Below are 17,392 nucleotides of genomic sequence, written 5' to 3'. Positions count from 1 at the left end.
TGGAGGTAAAAATTTAGATCACAAGAGCATCACTTTAAAATGTCATTTGTAATCCTAATTTGCAGGCTGGGTTCACATTTCAAATCTGTGGCCAAGAAATGGAACCGTGCTCCTAAGTCTGTGGCAGGCATGAAGGGCTTGACATGTCCTCTGGAGAGATGATTTTTTCCTTTTCCTATCTTCTCTCCTCATCCTAAAACTGTTAGGTAGTATCCATAAACATCAAAATTAATGGAAGCAAGAGTCCTGAGACATTTTGAGAATTTCACTTTACCCCTTAAGATAATTGGATGATTATCTGTGGTTTAGAAATCACTGAGCTCACACTTCTCATCTCTTTCTTGCAGATCCTGCGAAAAGTTTCAGCTCTGCTCAAGATGAATTTGGTCCCATGACATTTTCATTCAAATGCTATGCCTTTTCTTTCTTATGTCCAGCCTCATCGAAAATGGAGCCTCTTCTGTGGTCACTCTTTCCAGCAGCATTAATGACCCAAGTGTTCACAGAAGCAGAGATTTTCTTGGGGAAAAAAATTACTTGTCATTCTTTTCTAGTGGTTCATTCTGTTTGCAATCAAAGCTGTAAACTGCTGGTAAGAAAATTACATTCTGACAAACAGCGCTGTCCTGGCTGGTGCACTAATTGAAATTGAATCACACGCCTTAGATGGAGAGCAATCAGAAAGTTCATGGAATGAATTGGTTGTTGTTTAGTCTCTCAGTCGTGTCTGACTCTTAGAGACTCCATGGACTGCAGCCCACCAGGATTCTCTATGGGATTTCCCAGGCAAGAATACTGGAGTGGGTTGCCATTTCCTTCTCCAGCAGATCTTCCCTACCCAGGGATTGAAACTGGTCTCCTGCATTGGCAGGCTGATTCTTTACAACTGAACCGTGGGGGAAATCCTCACGGAATGAATGCCAGTCTGCAAAAGAGAAAGAACAGCCCACACTGGACCTTCAAAAAATGTCTGATCAGACTCAATAGGCTGGTGAAGGTGGGGAATGGCTGCTAGAGGGGACCCCCATCAACTGAAAAAGAGGCTGGGGGCACTGGGCAGGGGGTGGGGATACTTTTCCAAGTCCAATAGACTATCAACCTAGATGGTATATTGATATGGAGTCCCTGAAAACTGAATGGAAATGAAGGCTAATTTTGTGATGATCAATTCTTGTCTAGAGTTTATTTTTCACAGAAATAAATTCACAGGAACAGGAAAAAGAGCAGGATTGTCCAGAATCCCCTAGACCAGGGCTTTCTGGCACCAAGGTCCTGACCCCCCAGCCCGCTGGGTGATTGGGAGGAGCCCAGGGCACTGAAACACACGGCGGCTGAAAGCCTAGCACCTCACGTCACTGCATCATACAACTATCACCTCCTATCCATGCTGTGATGTGGAAAAGGCAGAGGAAAAAAGCATGCATAGAAATATCACTGGAGAAGGAAATGGCAACCCACTCCAGTATGCTTGTCTGGAAAATCCCATGGACAGAAGAGCCAGGTGTGTTACAGTTCAGGGGGTCGCAAAGAGTTGGACGTGACTGAAGTGACTTATCACAGCAAGAGCACTAGGTCGATTGTAAGGAAATGTAAAAATGCCATCAAAGTTCTGCCGTTTTTGTTGTCTTAGCTCTAAATTTTATTGTAGGCAATATTTTGAAAACAATCCACGTACCTAGAAATCTGTCCTGAAGAGGAACAAAAATGAATCTACAAAGACATTAATATTGGATTAAAAAAGACATTAATGCTGGGAAAACTGTGAGAAGTCGTAAACATCATTAAGCATAGTAAAATAGATAGGTTCTAAATCCGTATTATGAAACATTATGCTCTATAAAAGCATAGAAACATTATGCTCTTCATATGCTCTATGAAACTCTTTAAAAAGGCATTTTCTAAAAAGGATCATTTACATGGTGAAGTGGTGAAAAGAAGGGAGCAAAACTGGATACAAAGTACCAAGTTTGTGAATCAAACTTAGGTAGCACACTCAGAAAGGAAATCAGACCACACACACAGAACAATACTGGATTTGTTTCTGGGTAGTGTGTGTAAGTTCTTCAGTTGTGTCTCTTGGCAACCCTGTGGAAATGACATTTAGCAGTGCTCAGAAATACTGAAAAAGCAGTGGAATTTTCTAAGGCATCTGAATTTTGCAAGGGAACTCTAAATGGGCAACAAGCAAACAGTCAAAAAGAAATCTAGTTGGGGAAAGTGACAGACCCTGACTTATACCTACCAAGGGTAATGGAAATACAGCCTTTAAGGAAAAAATGGATAAGCATATGCTAGTTCCATGTGGTTGCCTAATTTTTCTGTAATAAAAGTGTTCAACACTAATTCATAGAGTTGGTGTTATGTTAATCATTTTCATTTGAGACCTTATATAAGATGTTTATTCATTTCTAACTAGCTCCGGATGATGCCTTTAAAAAAAAAATAAAATGCTAGTCGTCTTCAGTTTAAAATACGGTCTGTATAACATTTTGGAAGATCAAAGTATTGTCAAAATAAAAAACAACAGAGTGCCAATGGTGGTGGGTAGACTTCCAAGGTGATCCACAAGAACCCCACCTGGGGATTAATAGTATAATTTCCCCCTTGAGCCTTTAAAGATGTGGTTTGCAAATACAATGGGAATCCCCACGGTTAGGTCACTAATCAGTTGATTTTTAATTAGTCAAATGGCAGAGTATTCTGGATGGGCCTGACCCAATCAGGTGAGTCCTTAAACCAGGGACTGAGCCCCTCCCGAGGTCAGAGATGGGAAGCATGAGGGAAATTCTTCTGCTCACTTTGAAGTTAAGTAAGCTACTAAGTTATCAGAGGGTCACAGAGCTAGAACCTGAGTCAGAGGCTGCCAAAAAAGTGGGTATAGTCAGTGAGAAGGCAGGAAACTCTGTTGTACAGCCAGTAAGACAATGGGGACCTATGTCCCAATGACCCCAAGGAACTGAATCTGCCCACAAGATGCAAGCCTGGATGAGGACCCAGACCTCAGGGGGCCACAGCCCAGAGGAAAACTTGGTTTCAGCCTTGCAAGATGTGAGCAGAGATCCACGTCATGCCATGCTGGGCTTCTGACCTGCAGAGCTGGAGCTAACAAATAGGGGGTATTTTAAGCCACCACATGTACGGTAATTTGCAATGGAGCAACAGGAAACTAAGACATTGACGTTCTCCTAAGCACTGAGGATCAATGGCTAAGAGCATATTCCGGACTTCCAGTTTAACATGGCAGAGGACTGTATTCTTCTCTTGAAAAACCAAGACAAGGAAAGGGAGAAAAAGTTAAAGCAACCCCGTTTTCAAAGCAAGTAAGAGGTAGTAACTGTAAAGCACACTACAGCGTGTGAAGACGGGTGGTGAGCGGAGTGATAAATCCTGCCTTCGCAGAGGAGGAATCAGACCTCGCAGCCTGGAGAGATCATGCAGCCTGCAATGATTTCTCACTGGAAAATGGGCAATGAACGGGGTGAGTCCCAGGGGTACGGGCTGCTTCAACTGTATACAAGTTGTCAGACCCCAGCCTCTCAGCTCGGTTCTGAGCAGGACTATTCCCGGGAATGAGAGCTGGGGACTAACTGCATGATAAAACTGCCAGTCTTCCCATCCAGCCAACTTTAAAATAAGAGCAACAGTATTTCTCAAGCAGAAATGGAAGGTAGGTCCCTTCCCTGGAGAAGTGAATTTTTAAAGACCTCTGGGTATCAGCAGAGGTCCTCCTCTTGTAGTTTTGACCACGTCTCAAGAGGCACTCTTGGAGAGACCACACCTGTTTTTTCCTTCTTTTCTTTAACCTTCTAACCTTGGGGCCTTTACACTAGCTCTTCTGCCAGGAATGCTGGTGCCCCAGGTGACCCCATTGGCATCATTCCCCCTTATCAGTTTCAGCTGTTTATTCAAATGCCAGCTTGCCACTGAGGTCTTCCACAAATTCACCTCCCATCCCCAACCCTCCCCATCACTTTCCTTCCCACATACGAAGTCTTCTCCTTAGTGCTCATCACTCCATACACTGCTTTGTATTTTAGTGATTTACTGTCTCCCTTTGCCACCCACCCTCCCTTCGTGTAAAACCTAAGATGACAGAGCATTTTTTGTCTGTAAAGAACAACACTCAGTAGGTGATCAAAAAGATTTTTTAAATACATAAAAACTAACAAATTTTTTAAAAATAAGAGAAAAATTAAAGCAATTAAGAAAAAAATAAAATTGTAAAGTAGATGGAAAGAAACATCATATACTACTTAGCTCTGTGGTAAATATTTACATCATCAAAGCAATGAAAACATTATGAATGAAGGAAACCAAAAACGTAAGCTGTAACAATATGGGAGGATAGCAAGAGAATTAGAGGCTGAGAGGTTTGATAGGTTACATCATCTTCTGCAATTCCTAAAATTAGTGACTCAAGAAATAATATATGTACACCCGGGGCGGATTCATGTCAATGTATGGCAAAACCAACCAATATAATATTGTAAAATAATTAGCCTTCAATAAAAGAAAAAAAAGGAAATAATATATACACTTAAAAATTTCAAAGGAAAAATGAGAAAAGCAGCTTAAAGAGTTACAAGTGGTGACAGCAAAATGTGAGTTTGCTGCTTTTGGTTGTACATATTTTAGCTCTCTTTGACGTTTAAACTATATGTATTAAATAACATGTCATTTAATAAAAGGGAAAATGCGGTTTTGCAAAGTTATAGGAACGCCTGATTCTCTGTAACTCTTATCACAGTGGCTGGCACGTGGTTGGTACTGAACAAGTACCTGTGGGACAGAGGGATGGATTCTGACTATAAATACACAAGGAAGATGACTTCTGGGTTTCACTTTAAATCCTATAGAAGTAGGATGTGTTCTTTGACAAGAGAAAGGTAAAATGCTTCACAGAAAGTTTTGTGATATAAATCATAGGTGAAAACTATATATGCACTGAAATTATGACCAAGTAATAGCAATAATGCATAAGAAAAAAAATTTTAAATGTTAGAAAATGTTTATTATATAAAAGAGTGCTGTGCCTCTATACCTATAGTTTTGAGCAGTATCACGTGGCAATATACTGCCACCTAGTGTCAACATCTGTAAGTACAGTCTGGTTTTGGCAACTGGAAGAGACCTTTCACATTTAAGCCATAAAAGCTGTCCATCTATATCCATCCACCCTTCTTTCTCAATTCATTAACTGAATCCTGAAAAGGAGTATAAATAGGGAGGAAATAACAGACAGCAAAGCTAAAGTATTTTATTAATAATTTATTGTCAGTAAGAAAGACTGGTTAATGGTAGTTTTCAGTAAAAACCTTTACAAGACCTTGCATCACAAATATACAGACACTATAAAAATTGTGTCGTGGTGGTTTTGGTTCTAAACGATTTTGCAGAAGGTCCTCATTACACTTTCCAATAATGAAAAATGTTTATAATCCTAAAATACAGCAACCCATTTATTTAAGACATGTTCATGGATCAGATCTGTCCTCATCCTATGTACAGCTGGAAATGAATGACTATACTGAAATGTATGAATGAAATGTCCTACTTCAGCTGAAAAGGACAGAGAGTGAAACCCTGGTTATATAAAAAAAAAAAAAAAATCAGGGTGCTAGGTAAATGACATGAACACCACCAAAATCCGGTCAAAAACAAAATGCACGAAGTTATCTTGAAAATCTAGGGGAAAACTATGAAAAATCAAAACTGTACATAAAATTTACAAAAAAAAAACCAGGAAAATTAAAATAATCAAATCTATATAAATACATGAATCATGCTAACGAGAGAGCGAGCTGATTTTCGCTTCATTGTTTTAACACGGGACGAATGTAAATACAAAAAAAAAAATGGGAATGGTGCGGCGGACGTCAACCGCATCCGACGACAGTAGGTCAGGACACTGGCGATGGCGAACAGGTCAGGAGGCGCGGGCGGGGGTTCCGTGCAGCCATGCCCGGGGGCGGCTCCCCGAAAGAAGGGGCGCAAGCGCTGCTGCAGAGAACGGTGCAGGGCAGGGCATCCGCGGCAGGGATCGCTCTAGGTTCGCTGGGGTTCAGGCACTTGGGGGGCGGGGGCGGGGGGCGAGTCTGCGGGTCAGACCTCCGTGTGCTGCTGTGAGTCCGGCGGCGGGACCGTCAGCTCCTCGAAGGGGCCGTCGTCCCCGCTCTCGTAGTCACTCATCATGACCTCCGACTCGGCCTCGCAGCACGCGGACACGTCGGAGCAGGACGCCGTGGAGGCGTACACCGACAGCGGCAGGCTTTCCGCGGCGGGGGCTTCGCAGGTCCTGGGGTACCCCGCAGGGTAGGGGGCGTAGGGTCCTCTGCGGGCGCTGCCGTCGCCGGCGCCGGCTTTCCGAGGCTCGGACAGGTCCACGGCGTAGAAGCCGGGCAGGTACTGGTGCGCGTGGAGCCTCTGGCGGCCTCGGGAGGCCGAGCCCGGGCTCCCCGCGCCCGGCGAGGCCCTGGGCGGGTGCATGGGCTCGAGCTGGTCGCTGAGCTCGGGGGGCAGGGGCGGGAGCTCGTCCGCGCCGGGGAAGTCCTCCGGCGGGGGCGGAAAGTCATTCTCAAGGTCGTAGCCTCCGGGGTAGTAGTCCGTGTCGATGGCGCTGGGATCGGCCGCGTACAGCGGGGTCTGCTCGTCGATGACCTCGTAATTGGGGAATTCCTGGATGTCCGGCAGAGGAACGCTGGGCATCCAATCCGACGTGTCCCAGTGATACCCTTGGTGGAAAAGAAAACCAGACGTCAACGTGTTTTCCTCCCCAGCGTGTGCGCCGCGGAAAGGGCCCAGTGTATGCAGCACGCACAGGCGCAAAGGCACCGTCTGGGGAACCCTTGGTCCCTGCTTTGACCCCCTCCCCTCCCGCGCCGGCTCTGAGACCCTCTGTGAGTTAGGCTCTGCTCCTGAAATGCGGACTTACAGTTTTAGGTAAGTACCTAACTTTCAAAGAAACGTTAAGTTTTTAACAGAAGAAGCAGTATGCTAGCGCCTAGAGGACATGCACTTTTCTTCAAACGATTCCAATCATCCTTTCAGCTTTCCCGCAGTCATTGAGAACCCTCTGCCCTCTATGAAGAAGAGTGTTAGTTCAGCCTTAGGACCTTGATAAAGAAATTTTGTCCTTGCACAAAGGCGTCTCAAGAATGTCACCTGATCTGTATGTACTACTTGTCATTAAAAAAGATACCAACGAATGTGTCTTGCAGATAATAAAAGTAATCACTAGCATGCAAAATTTTAAAAATAAATTTCCTTTAGAATGTCATAAATTTAATGTTACAATTGTACTATTTTCCACGAGTCCTCAGAAAGACAATAAATTATATTAATTTAGTAACATAGCAAAGCATGCCTCAAAATCAAAGGAAAGGCAATGAAACATTGACAAATGTAATACAATTTTTGATAAACTACAGTAATTTTGTTTCTTTAAAAAGGACTAAGGGTCATTTTCAACTATATAAAGGTATAATTATTAAAAAAAATAAAGAGAAAAACCCCTTCCAGTTTGGGGGTAGCCCCCTCCCAGGATTTTTGAAATCCTTTGGCAGTCAGTGAAGGTGAGGCAGGTGCGTTTAGAATGCAGGCCACGAACAAGTAGGCAGTAGTTACGGGTGCAGACACGTGCAAGTCACACTGGGTCAGGTCTCTGCCCATTTGTTTAGTGAAAAATCAATGAACAACTGGCATGCATAAGTCACCTCTTGATTTGCTGAGGTCAGGAGCAGCCAAAGACTCTTTTGGTTGCAGAGTAGAGAGAAAAGAAAACACTTGTAATTAAAAGAGAAAGACGGCTGAAAAGGCAATAAAGATAAGTCCATAACACAATATCAACTGTTTTATAAAGGCCCAGTCAGCCATGTACTGTGCCTTCTAAGCCATTATCTGTGAAAATCCCAAACGGTGAGAGATTTGTGTAGCTCAGATAAAACGGGGCGTGGGAGCAGAGGGAGCAGACGAGGGATGACGAACTAGGGACTTGGCCGGGACAATCGGACAGGGTTTTACTTTCTTTCCCTTGTTCCTGGCAAGCTACTCCTGAAAACACAACATTTTGTTAGGAGTCATTGAAATAGAGTTACAAGGCTCTAATAAAATGTAAACTGATAAGGAATTTAAATGACCCCCTCATGTCACTGAGAAATATTACAAAATCATTTTTTTTTCTAAGGCTGGGTAACATCAGGTTGCTTAGGTGATAATGCAAAATACATAAGCTAGAGCTACAGGAGAGACACAAACTTCACAGCACAATATAGCCTTCACATGTCCAGAATTCAGAGAAACCACGAACACACTTAGATACTAATGAACAGCTAAGAGAAAACCTCACCAGACCTTGCCCTGAACATGATTTTATATTCACATTGTCCACCTTTCCTTAGAGACACCATCAGCTGACCTGAACCCTGAGCCCACCCAAATCTGCCTGGCTTCTCCCTCTCCTGGAGTCCTTGTTTTGCACACAGAACTCCGGCATGGGGCAGAGTCAATGTGAATCACGTGACCGCAGGGCAGGCTGCTTACCCTGGCTAAGCTTCAGGCTCTTCTCTTCGAAATGGAGGTGGAAATCCCTTAGTTTTTATGAGGATTAAATCAGATAATGTAGGTCAAGCACTAACCATTGACTATCATTGTAATTCTTATTGTGGAAATAGATTGACTAGTAATTTTCTAAACTAGACCCATGCTTTCTGTGCATTCAATGATGCTCTTGAAAACCCAGTGATAAAGTAACTTGGAACAAATAAGATTTGATTGACAGTTCTCGTCTAGGAATTAAATAAAAAACTTGTGGTGATTTCTAGAACATGAGTAAGCCAGTATTTAGCTAACATTTATCTCTGGAACTATTCTAAAAAGCCTGCTAAAAATGTGGTAGTTTCTTTCCAAAAAGAGGATTGACAACTTCTGTTTACTAAACAGTCATTCCATTATTCTTAGTTTTCCATTTTAAACTCAATTTATATATTTCATACGTCAAAGATATTTTTCAACGAAATAGATTGCCATGAAAGAACTATTCTAATTCTGTTTCTTTAAACTCAGTCAATATATTATATAAATATCAGGGTTTCATCATGGGAGAACTAAGATTCAGTAGACAAAATATAGATCCCCTTCTGATAACGCCAAGTTAGGACATGGTAACTTCCTGGAAACTAAGTGTAAGGCTCACTGGTAACCACAATTAGTAAGCAGCACCCCATCAAACTTGGCTTGAAATCATCCTTCTCTCACCTACGTCTCAGCAAACCTATTTGTTGTCCCAGCAGCAAGGATTCCCTAAGCTTTGTGGGCTCCCAGTGGTCTAGGCCAGTAGTTCTCCAAGTGTGGTTCTTACACCAGCAACATCAGAATTAACTGGGGGCTGGTTGGTTAGAAATGTGCATTCTCAGGGCCCTAGCCAGATTTGCTCAATCAGAAATCTTGGCGTTAGGGCCTAACAATTAAGCTTTTCACAAGACCTACAGTGATCTGATTTCTAGTCTGAAAACACCTGTGCACTCTGCATGTGATAACTCGAATGCCAGTGAACTGCTGCTGCTGCTGCTAAGTCACTTCAGTCGTGTCTGACTCTGTGTGACCCCATAGACAGAACCCCACCAGGTTCCCCCGTCCCTGGGATTCTCCAGGCAAGAACACTGGAGTGGGTTGCCATTTCCTTCTCCAGTGCATGAAAGTGAAAAGTGAAAGTGAAGTCGCTCAGTCGTGTCCGACCCTTAGCGACCCCACGGACTGCAGCCCACCAGGCTCCTCTATCCATGGGATTTTCTAGGCAATAGTACTGGAGTGGCTTGCCATTGCCTTCTCCGGCCAGTGCACTGACAGAGGGCTAATTTGAAATAATTTAAGGCAGGAATTTCTTAAAATTTTGAACAGATAAAGCTTCCTATGAAATGATTTTTACTCAACCAAATATAAAAATATTGCCTTCTATCATGTTCTACAATTTTCCTCCACCATACCAGGGAAAATACAAAAGGGAAGAGTCAGGTATAGGCAATTGTAAAAGCTGTGTTATACTTAGTTTTACTCCTATTCACATGAAGAGAATTTTCTATATTAAAACATTTTTTTAGATAATTAGAATTACTTTTAACTTCTTCATACTGTTCCGCGTAAAGGCAGTTGTCAAGACACTATGGGTGACTTCTGGCAACTGTGTAAATTTACTGTGAACCACAAAAGGGTAAAAAAGGCCACAGACACACGTAACATACGTAACACATATATAGAATGATATTTTGCAACACCTCTGGATTATGAATGGACACACCTGCACAGCATAAGAGTATTCACCCTCTTCAGAACCAGCACATAAGGACTTTGTACAACACTACAATGCAAAAGCACACCACTCCAGGGACAGTCACTGTGAACACGAACACAGAACACACACACAACTATACCTTCTTCAGTCACCATGTCAACGACAGCATTGACAAGGTGTATTACAGTCACTATGGAAGCTTGTGAAAAGGCACAAGAGCAGGAAATTAGAAAGACCTTCAGTGAGTCAGGAAACTGCATTAAATACGATTTCTGCATATTATACAGCCTCTACCTCATAGTTTAACGATGTGAATACTTGAAACATAGCTATGTAATTATGTATGATCTTTGCACTTGTTCCTTATATGTCTCAGATTTTTCCAATCAAGTTATATGTTTGTTATCATTAATCAAAGGAATAGAGTAACGAGTAACCATATTATACTCTAATTTAGGAAAAGAACTTTCAGCCATAAATTTGTTTCACAATTACAATTATGAATCAAATCAGGACAAAACAACCCTGATTTTAACATCCCATGGGCAAAAGCTTTCACATTCAAAGAGTCAAATACTTGGCTAAGCCAATTTTCTGGGTCCATTTAATACACTCATACATTGTTTGCAGGAAGAAAATTAAAAGCTGCATAATAAGGTAAAATATGCAATATGAATACAAAAATGGCTGTGTCTCTGCTCTCTGTACTCCCACCCCAATTTTCCTGTCTTTCTGCAGACGAGTTAACAGCTGGTGAGCTAACATACCAGCAGAGAAACGCAGACTGTCTGCCTGGCTGTTTCCTGTGTAAATCCCCTTTTCATTCCTGTATCAAACTGTTTCAAAGTATTTATGCCAAGATAAATAAGTGTGCACATAACAGGCAGAAGGATGGCCCTCCGAAAAGGCCACATCCTCGCCCTGGGAACAAGTTACCATCCTTGGCCAAAGGGACTTTGCTAATTTGATGAAGTTAAAGAGCCTGAGATGAAGAGACTCCCCTGCATGATCTGTGCAGCCCCCATTTAATCGCAAGGGTTCTTAAGGGGAGCAACTTTCCCAGCTGTGGTTGGAGAGCTAGACTGCAGCAGACAGACCGGTGAAGCACAGTGTTGCTATCTTTGACAGATGGAGGCCATGAGCCATGGAATGTGGGGAGGTTCTAGACGCTGGGAAAGGTACAGGACAGGGTCTCTCCTCTGGCGTCTCCAGAAAGGAGACAGTCCTGCTGATATCTTAATTTCAGCCTGCTGAGACAAGCGTCACACTTCTAAACTGCAGAACTATAACAAATCTATCTTGTCGTAAGCCAATTATGTAATCTGTTACAACAGCCTTAGAAAACTAGAAATAGGATTTAAATATACTTTTTATACAGGCTTCAAATTTATGATTTATAATGATTAAAATTATGATAAAGGTTAAAATAAAGACACTCCTGGATAATATATTTTTTCCTCACATTGTATTATCTGGCAATTAATTTTCCTAACTAGTTTGACCATAGCTTATTAAAAGTATCTAAGATTATTAAGAAGAATGATGTTTCAGTTAAAAAAAAAAAAAACCTAGGAAAAGAAAGAAACTACTGGCAAAATTCTGAGATTTATGAAGAGCATTTAAGGACAAAGATATAAATTATTATGTAAATTGGCAACTCTATGTTTTAGAATTAAAACTAATGAAAGAAAGAATTCTACTTTGTTGTTGGTTTGATAAGCAGAGCTCTGTCCAAATACTTTATCGCTAAATAATAAACACTGTTGCACCTTCATATCCTATATAACATGCTTGAAATGGCTCAGGAATGAATGGCACATACATATGGCCATCCTTAGTTTCGAAATGGTCTCTGCAGTGTATTTTGGACTACCTACTCTGTGTGATTCATGGGGTCGCGGAGAGTCGGACATGACTGAGCGACTGAACTGAACTGAACGCTGAGTTTACAAATAATCAAATAATTGTTAGTGAGTTATTTCCTTCCATCAATAAATTGTTTACACATGGCATTTTTATGCAAAGAAATTATAATCAAACTAATTCTGACATTCAAAAATTACCACTAAAAACTCACTTTATTGGGTTTCTGGACACTGACCGTTTTCTCTACTGGTATGTGCTAATATGGTAAAAGTGTTTATCAACGCCATTCACCCTCAAAGAAACGAAACTGGCAGCAAAGATCCCACTGTCAAACTTTCTTCATTAGAAATATAATCCAACTTACTAGCAATCTCTTAAACTGTGCTCTCAGTCAGTACGCTCTGATCCAAATGGGAGCTGAGGCCGCAAGGGAGTCGGTGGGGAGAGACAAACAGAACCTTGTAACAATCACAGGTGCTGCTCAAGTGGCCCGTGTCAGACTATCGCATCTCCTCTTAGGGCTGTGGGGGCGCGAGCGTGTGTGCAACGCAGGTGTGCTCAAGGAAGCTGGTACAAGGTTTCTTTTTTTTTTTTTAATCCACATAACTTCTATAGCATTCACTGTCATGGAAGAAAGGTCAATGCAGAACTAACCGATCAGACAGAGCTTATCTTTCAATCAGTTATATTTTCTTTCCTATTACGACCAGTCACTACCGTTCCAATTTCTAAGCATGAAGGACGTTTTCCACATCGTCCCCAGAGGATGTTCATGCAAGGCTGTCCAACTGTGGCCTGCAGTGAAGTGTGAAGGCCGTCTGAGACGGAACCAGCGACTATGTCCCTGTCCTGTGTCACGTGCGCGGGGCTGTGGCCGGTGAGCGCTGCGGATGCGTGTTTACTCACCATTGTCATCGCACGACTCCGACTGGAAGGAGCTCAGGGAGTGCACTTCGGACAGGCTTTCCCGGGCGCTGTATGGGTGAGATGGCTTCTCCTCCAAAGGCTTTTTGGAGAGACAAGGATCAAGATCCACTACTTTAGCTAAAAGGAGATGACAGACAAAACAGTTACACGCCATGAAGGCAGGAGACTCTCTTTTCTTCCCTGCTGTATCCTGACACGAAGCAAGTGTGACCCGTGGACTGCCTGGCATTTATGCAATAAAAGAACATTGAAAGAAAAAAAAAAGAAAAGAAACATCTCCACAACAGAACAAGATACAAAATACAAAACCTACAAATACAGCTGGCAGACTCATAAGAATAGAAATTCTCAATAAACCGGCCTCTGGTGGAGACTATCAGACAACATGGGGAATTAAAATTTTATTTGAAGATGGTAATATATAGCTTTTTCAAGGCATCCAGTAGACGTCAGGCCACTTAAATATTGTCACTTCTGCCAGCCACATTCTGAGAAAAAAAAAATCATATCATGCAAATGCCCTCCCAATTTTTCTGTCATAAAAATCCCCTCACCAGTTAGAGTTGAGAACCCAGATCAATTACAAAAACAAAATGATCTTTCCAGATGAATGGAACACAACTAGATTCAATTCCTAAATTAAAGCAACATCGCGGCTACAGTGCTCGGTCAGGCCTGGGATGCCAGGAACAGGTTCCCAATCGTACCAGAGCTCTGTGGAGTCTGAGCACGTTCATTACTAACAAAGACGCCACGCTGCCGCGAGGTCAGAGACATTTTATTGAGATGGAGAAAACCAGTCTTACTATCATAGTCGAAGTCCCAGCTAGGTTTCTGGATGGAGTCGCTGTCAGAAGGAGAGTTTGAGGGTGGCGGGGGAGGCAGGTTTGGGGCTACGCTGCAGACGGCCACGGCTTTCCGGTGTCCGTGCATGGACTCGGGGTTGAAGGTGCTGAACTCGGGGTGCTCGGGTATAGCCGACCCTTCGAAGGAGTTGCGGTCAAGGTTGTTTCGAGAGTCACTTGGAATGCTTGGGGTGTAGGAGATGGGCCGGACAGGCACCTGGGGTGGTATGTCGGAGTAAATGTTCTTATTCAGCTTGGAATCGAAATACGGTCTTTGCAAGAAAGCTGTGCTGGGTCCCAGGTGTTTGTCCTCGGGTTCAGGCTGGGGTTTCTTCTTCCGACTGATCATCTTGCGGCAGAAGACGAACAGGAGCACCAGCAGAAAGATGCCCGTGAGGAAGACGACGATGCCGATCCCCTCGGCCAGGCCGATGTTCCAGGGGGTCGACACGTACTGGTTGGGAGCCACGTCTTCGCAGTGTTTTCCCTTGTACTCGCGGCTGCAGTTGCAGTGGTAGGAGCCGTGCGTGTTCTCACAGAGGGCCCCGTTCCGGCAGGGGTTGCCAGCACATTCGTCAACGTCGCTCTGACACCTGCCGAGACAGCCCAGGGTTAGGAGAGGCCTTGGCAGCATCATAGAGACCAAAGGCTAATCATCCCTCCCTAATAGGACTCAGCCAACACTGACCTGGGCTTCCCAGGTGGCACTAATGGTAAAGAACCTGCCTGCCAGTGCAGGAGACACGGGTTCCATCCCGGGGTGGGGAAGACCCCCTGGAGGAGGGCATGGCAACCCCACTCCAGTATTCTTGCCTGGAGCATCCCATGGACAGAGGAGCCTGGTGGGCTTCAGTCTATGGGGTCGCAGAGAGTCGGACACGACTGAAGTGACTTAGCAACAATGACCCAGACACAGCACAGCCAAAACACACTGTCGACAGTAACTACACAAAAATCCTTCGTGCAGTAATGACTCATTTGAGTTTACACCCTGTACGTCTGGGAGATAAATGTATCACGTCAATGTTTAGCTGCCATTTTTCTAAGGATTCAACAGATGACTGAATCAAATTCATTGGCTAAACGTCTGTGTGTCTTGATTTCTAATCCAGATATTTAGAAAAGTGCATGCTGATAAATGTATTCCAAGAGGGCTGGATTAAATTTCTCCGATAACTTTCCCATGAGGGAATATGATAGCTCCATACAGCATGTGAAAGGCTAGAAAACTCTCTGCTTTTCATTTTTAAATGTTTCTCCATGTTGAAAACCCTCCTTGGCTCCTCACCCTTTCAGAATCGCCCACAGGAAAGTCCCCTCAAGCCCCCTCCTCCCCTCCCCTTCCCAGTGGGCGTCTCTGGCACCGTGCGGGTCTCCCGTCACCGCTCAAACCCTTCCTCCTCTAACAAAATGCATGGTCCTCTAACAGTCCTATACGCACCTGGCATTACAATTTTGATTACTGGGACATTTTCGTCAACTATATTGAGTACTGACTAGGACCCAAGTAGATGAATGAATGAAAACCACGTGACTGACGGGGAAATTCAGAATTACTTCTAGAGCAAAACCTTACGTGAATCCCTGCAGGCAGGTCACACTTCAAGCCTTCTAACAAAAGTGACGGGTGAAGGCTTTTCTAGACGTATTGCACTAAGCACTTGCATGTAACAAGCACCGAGTTTTTGAACTGAACCTGCTGGAAAGTCTAAGGTGAAATGGCACCTGGAACTGAAAACCATTTCATTCAGCGTCGACAACGGGCATCTTAACGCCTCATATTCTTCACCAAAAATACTGATCGCCTCTCAGACTATGGACGGCTCACAAAAGATACCTAAAGAGTCGAGAAATGTTTTAGATGCTACATAAACGATGAAAAAAAGTCATCTATCTCATAGACAGGTAACAACCCCATAGGCATCTGTTGTAAAAAAAAAAAAACAATCTTACTGTTTCCACAGTTACTTCCTGCAAGTACCCTACGTTCCTTGTTTATAAATAACATTCTTAAAGTATAGAAGCACTCTATATTCAAAGCATATAGTGTTTCAAGCATTATATCATGTTTACTTGCTCAATATTTTTTTAAAAGAATGAAAAGATAAATTATACAAAGTCACTGCTGCTGCTGCTAAGTCACTTCAGTCGTGTCCGACTCTGTGTGACCCCATAGACGGAAACCCACCAGGCTCCCCCGTCCGTGGGATTCTCCAGGCAAGAACACTGGAGTGGGTTGCCATTTCCTTCTCCAATGTGTGAAAGTGAAAAGTGAAAGTAAAAAGTGAAAGTAAAGTTGCTCAGTCGTGTCCGACCCTTAGCGACCCCACGGACTGCAGCCTACCAGGCTCCTCCATCCATGGGATTTTCTAGGCAAGAGTACTGGAGTGGCTTGCCATTGCCTTCTCCGTACAAAGTCACTATGAGCTCTGAATTCAAATTCTAAAGCAACACAGTCCAAATTATTGAAGTTTTGTTGCATCTGCCAATCGCTGTGACCCTACAGCGAGCTGCAAACACAGATCTTGAAAGAAGTCAGTTACCTGTCTCCCCTAAAACCTGAGTCACACTGACAGACAGCACCATCCAAACTGTCAAAACACGTTCCACCGTTTTTACAAGGTTCATCTTTGCAGTAGGGGCTAAGCTGGCACCTGAAGGACAAGGGAAAATAAGCATAAAAACCTAATGTTTTTTCCTGCAACTCAGAAGCAAATGAATGCAGATGTTGCACACACACACGATGACGGCAGAAGTGCTCCTGCTCCGATGAGTGATGGAAGTCTGGGGAAACTACACACCTCTGACCAGTATACAGTCCTCTGCACTGGCAGACGAAGTCTCCGTTGTCCACGATGCAGGTACCGCCGTACAGGCAGGGGTTGGAAGAACACGGGTTGACGCTCACCTCGCAGTAGGTCCCGATGTACAAGGCGTTGCATTTGCAGTAATAACCTAAACCGGCAAATGGGAACCAAAAGTACTATCACTCGGGAACTCAAAAAAAGAAGTCTCAGGATATTGGCTTTTACATTTAAGTGAAAATTAAGCTAAGACTTGTAAAACCTATTCGATCCCCCATACCCTCTGGGTACAAACTGTATCACCAAACCTTTCACCGCTGGAATCACCCGAATACGAAGGGCTGAAGAGGGAACTCGTGACTCAATCAAGGTCATCCTAACTTACCCAAGGGAACCCAAGGCCTTCTGGAAAACCACACTCCCACCCCCGTCTCGAGTGAGCAAGGCTAGCAGGCCCCACGCTGGGCCAGCGGGTAAAAGGAGGCTTAGGGAGAACTATGTGGAACCAATTCCAACCCCCTGGCTGGCGTCCTTGTGACTGGAAAGGCATTCAGGGTCAGCTGTGGTTTCCTGTGGCTACTAGTGCAGAATGACACATGTCTGGAAATGCAATGTAGTGAGGCCACCACTCGGCGGGAGAGAAACTGTCCCCTCCAGCTGCTCCC

General features: G+C 43.6%; 1 protein-coding gene across 6 annotated transcripts in view; it reads right to left on the bottom strand.

Annotated features, from left to right (window-relative positions):
• Positions 1-4,123: 4,123 nt before the first annotated feature.
• Positions 4,124-17,392, bottom strand: part of FAT1 (FAT atypical cadherin 1) — a 126,951-nt gene continuing 113,682 nt past the window's right edge. For 3 of the 6 annotated variants that reach the window (XM_055416455.2, XM_055416454.2, XM_055416456.2), the window contains exons 23-28: positions 16,725-16,878; positions 16,467-16,577; positions 13,885-14,516; positions 13,058-13,195; positions 7,713-7,748; positions 4,124-6,731 (exon numbers count right to left, since the gene is read on the bottom strand). In XM_055416455.2, the coding sequence (XP_055272430.2) occupies positions 6,103-6,731; positions 7,713-7,748; positions 13,058-13,195; positions 13,885-14,516; positions 16,467-16,577; positions 16,725-16,878 (1,700 nt within the window). In that variant the 3' untranslated portion in view covers positions 4,124-6,102. Of the gene's footprint in view, positions 6,732-7,712; positions 7,749-12,515; positions 12,569-13,057; positions 13,196-13,884; positions 14,517-16,466; positions 16,578-16,724; positions 16,879-17,392 lie in introns of all 6 variants that reach the window. The other 3 variants (XR_016036509.1, XM_088832718.1, XM_088832717.1) reach the window with 3 other exon arrangements.

This window comes from Moschus berezovskii, chromosome 26 (assembly GCF_049115385.1).
Source record: "Moschus berezovskii isolate FMDL1 chromosome 26, NW_MosBer_1.0, whole genome shotgun sequence".
Classification (NCBI taxonomy): Eukaryota; Metazoa; Chordata; class Mammalia; order Artiodactyla; family Moschidae; genus Moschus; species Moschus berezovskii.
This window is presented reverse-complemented; position numbering and strand designations above follow the sequence as displayed.